Genomic DNA, 4909 nt, shown 5'->3' on the forward strand with positions numbered 1-4909 from the left:
TCCACTGCAGTGCCCCCTAGGGTGTCCGGTTGGTGTCCTGGCATGTGAGGGGGGCCAGTGTACTACGAATGCTGGCCCCTCCCATGACCAAATACATTGGATTTGGCCGGGTTTGAAATGGCCGGCTTTGGTTTCCATTATCGCCGAAAACCAATGTCGGCCATCTCAAACCCGGCCAAATCCAATGCATTTGGCCGGCCCCAACCATATTATCGAAACAAAAGATGGCCGCCCATCTTTTTTGATAATACGGTTCGGAACCGCTCTTTCAGCGCCGGCCAAATAGATTGCCGCCCATATAGATGGCCGGCGCCGTTCAATTATGCCCCTCTATGTTAGAATACCAGCCCCAGTATAACTAGTTTTATTAGGGTGTGATAAACTGAACATTTCTTTTGGTCACTTTTTTTTTCTCGTTGTTTGAGCATCTTGAATCTCTTTTGTGTTTTTGCAGAAAAGCAGGTTAAATTATGTACTGATAGAAATATGGTTCTTTGAGTTTGTCTGATGGTTAGGATATATTGTTTTGCTTTGACTGTGGCTGCTACCCTCTAAGAATCTGCTGCCCTAGACAGCTGGCCAGTCTTGCCTAATGATTGGGGCAGTCCTGGACCCACTAATATTTTGGATGCATGGGGGAGGGGCTCCAGCTTATCCCTTGCCACAGACAGCAGATTGCCTTGAGCCACCCCTGTCTAGCCTTATATCATAACTTGCAAAGAAATGTTATTTTGCCCCAAATTCTTCTCCTAAAAGCACCTTTCACCTCATTATTTCTCAGGCTGAAAATCAGTGGGTTTAACATTGGGTTAATTAAGCAATAAAGCACTGCAAAAACTCTCAGATGTGCAGAATCTGTAGCTGGTTGCAAATACGTAAGCATGGTAGTCCCATAGAATAGCGTCACTGCAGCAAGGTGAGAGGAGCAGGTGGAGAACGCCTTGCTTCTTCCTGCTCTGGAAACCATCCTCAGCACGGTGGACAGAATGTAAATGTAAGAGGAGAGAGTGATCAGAAATGGTAGGACCAGGAAAAAAACTGCTATAGCAATTCGAATTACGTCATTAAAATACGTGTTAGTACAAGCCAGCTTCAGTACAGCTGGAAAGTCACAGAAGAAGTGATGGATTACTTTAGACCCGCAGAAAGGTAACGTGATTACGAATGTCATTTGTCCAAACTGCAGCCCAACCGAAATAATCCAGGAGCTCACGGCCATAGAGACACAGTTTCTATTGCTCATGATGGTGGAGTAATGTAAGGGTTTGCATATTGCCACATAGCGATCAAAGGCCATGATACCAAGAAGCATGCATTCTTCACTGCCAAAGAAAAAGGCGAAATACATTTGCAAGATACATCCCAGGAAAGAGATGTTTCTGTCCTCAGACAAAAGATTCACCAGTGTTCTTGGGATTATAGACGTTGCAATAAAGATCTCAATGATGGATAAATTCCTGAGGAAGAAATACATGGGTTTCTGAAGTGCGGGATCAACTGTAAGGATGGTAAAGACAAGAAGATTTCCAGTCATAGCGAGCATATAGCAGAGAAGCAACAGGACAAAAAGGAATCGCTGAACCTGAGCAGACAGGTCCGAGAATCCCAGAAGTATAAATCCACTCACAACACTCTGATTTTCAGATGCCATTAATTCATCGTTTAACCTGTAGCAGACATAAAAGTGATATTTTGTTGACATGTTAATCAACCAGTGCAAAGACATTATAGCGACATTGCTTTTGGAGAATGTGAAGAATTTTGTAGCTTTAGAATTTATACAATGATTTTGCTACAAGATTAGTGACTGTGGCCCAACCATAGTGCAAGGTGATAGCCTAAACATGTAACCATTGGGACCAAATTTGATCAATTAAAAAAAGAATTAAGCACTAAGCAGGAGATTTTATATATGGCGCCTAAAAAAAATTGACATTGAAATCAGTACTGAGTAAGCGTATTCTATAATCGGCACCTAGATTTAAGCACTGATTATAGAATATGCAAAGGACTTAAGTACAAAACATATTATGCATCCAACTTCTCCGTCAGAGGCAGCCAACTCTGGAACGCCTTACCAAGGTCTATTCGAATAGTCAATGGCCACTTACCTTTCTGGAAGCTGCTAAAAACTTACCTCTTCAAGCAAGCCTATACACCACACCCCATTTTACATCCACACGTTAGAAGTTCAGCACATCGTTACAGAATACGCTTAGCGAGTTGTGCGCCTAAATTCTAATCAGTGCCGATTAGTGCTCCTTATTGCTTGTTAAATGCTAGTATCAGCGCTCATTAGCTTGTTGAGCCAATTAAGTTACATGCAGAGTTCTAGAATCCACGCTATCAGTGCCTAAATCTAAGCACACTATATAGAATCCAGGGGGAGGGGGTAAGCTCTGTTCTATAAATAGCCCTCAAGCTCAGGCTTGGGGCCAGGATCCATGAACAATTTTGAGTGCAAGGATTTACGTTAATGGAAACCTGGCATAAATCCTCATTCCTAAATTAGGCATGGATTGGCCCTATTCAGTAACACAGAGCGCAAAATCTAGGAGTGCCCCTGATCCACCCATGCCCCTCCCATGTCCGTGCCCACTTTTTTTTATAGATTAGTGTCTAAAAGATGTATCTGCAGTTTTTATTTATTTAGAATCGGGTCTTAAATTCCTATGGACGTCTCAACGTTCAGCACCAAGGACAGGGACCTCTGTAGTCTTGAAGCTCAGGTCCTATCTTATCTTTTGTGGTCCCGTTTTCTATTTGATCCAAAAGGAGTATCAAAGCCAGCAAGTTTGAAAAGACATCTCCGCTATTGGTAAAGTTTCATTGGATACCTGTTGAGGCCCGGTTACTTTTTAAGTTATGTACATTTGTCTTTTAAATAATATATGGACTTGTACCTAGCTATATGCAAGGATTTATTCAACTGTCTGACAGGAATTCTAATTTTCAGTCTAGGAATTAACTCACTCTCTTTTTTCCCCAGTTGTAGGAATATTCCGGCCGATTTTCAGACCATGGGAGATAGCTGGGCTGTCTCACTCGAGCAACACTGAACCTGGATATTCAATGCCGGGTCATTTCTGGTGACTGGGGGGGGGGGGGTGGTTGACCAGTTTGAAGATAACCGGCTATGTCGATATTCAGACATGGCCAATTATGTTTAAACCAGCCAAAGATATACCAGGGTTTGATGCGGCCACTAAACCCGGTTTAAAAATAGGTGGATGGCTGGTTACATCAAGCGATATCACCAGTTATTTGTTAGCTGCTAACCATGGATATTCAGCAGGAGATAGCCGGTTATCCCCCGTTGAATATCGGTGGTTGGCCAATTAAGCGCTATTTAACCGATCAGCATCCATTCTGACCAGTTAAATAGCACTAAATATCGGGCGAATGGTTTGTAAGTATTCATATTCAGCCAGTTTTTATTAGTTGGCATCAGATTGGTGGAATACTCTGACGCCAGAAATTAGGCTTCTGGGATCTTATGGACTGTTTCGAAAAACGGTGAAATCTTTTTTATTCCGGAGATTTCTGTATTCTTAATATAGCACTGTGTTTCCTTCTGGCTTTCTCTGACTCTACTGTGCTTATTTAACTCTTTACAAAGGGTATGCCACATTGAACTTTATGGCTAATGTAGGATAGAAATGTCTAATAATGTAATCCGTCAAGCTCCATCTCTGATTGTCTTCAACTCTAGGCTTAAAGCCCACCTTTTTTATGCTGCCTTTAACTCCTAACCCTTACTTACTTGCACAGTACCCGTGTTTCATCATTCCCACCTTAGTAATTCCATTATCCCTTATTTGTCCTGTTTGTCTGTCCTAATTAGATTGTAAACTCTACCGAGCAGGGATTGTCTCTTCACGTCCAGTGTACAGTGCTACGTACATCTAGTAGCGCTATAGAAATGATAAGTAGTAGTAGTAGTAATCCAGTCAAAATAATGAAATATATAGGAAAATGTACTTGTACCTGTGATTGAATGAATTCTGCAAAATCCTTTAAGGCATTCTTGTCTACTCTGTTTAAAGATGAATAATGGTACCTTGTTAGGAAAGAGTCCTACGTGGTCTCATAATTTCACATACTATCCTACAGTTTACTTCTCTCGATATTTATAGTATAGTACCACCATTAATCCGCCAATCCATAGAGATTCTTACAAGCGTTGTAATTGCCCCCTTGTTCTCCCTGATCCCTGGGTATTAATTATTAAAGATAATTTGTTTTCAACAATATTTATTTAGAAACTGTGTTAGACAATTCTGATTTTAAAAAGAAAACATGACCAGATATTAATTATTGTTTATCAGTTTTAACCTTAAGCTTACATTATAAGGGGTAAATTTAGGGGTCCTTTTACTAAGGTGTGACGAGAAGTGGCCGGCGTTGGTGTTGACGCGTGTATTGGACGCGCACAGGTTCATTTTTCAGTGCACCGGCAAAAAAGGCCCTTCTTTTTTGGGCCGAAAATGGACGTGCGGCAAAATGAAAATTGGGACATGTCCATTTTGGGCCTGAGACCTTTCCTCCACCCATTGACTTAGCGGTAAGGTCTCACACGTTAACAGTCTGAGATATATTATTTAAAGAGTCACTTCCTATGATACTGAAAGAAAGCGGTGCTGCTAATATCTATCATATCTTTCTCTGAGCCCTGCCTTTGCTGTCAAGATTCATTTCCTTTTTTTCATTTTTCAATATTTTTTTTACTTCAAAAAGCTTTCTCAACACCTGTTCCCTGACAGTTTATTGGCACTCTTGATCATCGATGGTGGTTATTTAAGAAGCTTTATTCATGTTTTGGAATCTGAAAACTGCCATTCAAGCATCCATATTTCATGAACATTGTAATAGGATAAGACCCGGGGAACTCTCCTTGAAGCCAATGGAG

At 41.1% G+C, this 4909-nt stretch overlaps 1 protein-coding gene across 1 annotated transcript; it reads right to left on the reverse strand.

The window, feature by feature from the left end:
- Positions 1–706: 706 nt before the first annotated feature.
- Positions 707–1651, reverse strand: LOC115457198 (olfactory receptor 10A7-like). Its single transcript, XM_030186623.1, has one exon. It carries the CDS (start codon positions 1649–1651, stop codon positions 707–709), a length of 945 nt encoding a protein of 314 aa, XP_030042483.1.
- Positions 1652–4909: the final 3258 nt, after the last annotated feature.

The sequence above is a fragment of the Microcaecilia unicolor genome, chromosome 14 (assembly GCF_901765095.1).
Source record: "Microcaecilia unicolor chromosome 14, aMicUni1.1, whole genome shotgun sequence".
Classification (NCBI taxonomy): domain Eukaryota; kingdom Metazoa; phylum Chordata; class Amphibia; order Gymnophiona; family Siphonopidae; genus Microcaecilia; species Microcaecilia unicolor.

What these genes read in the sequence shown, in the direction of transcription:
- LOC115457198 (XM_030186623.1), bottom strand. Translation starts at nt 1,651, where the DNA reads ATGGCATCTGAAAATCAGAGTGTTGTGAGTGGATTTATACTTCTGGGA.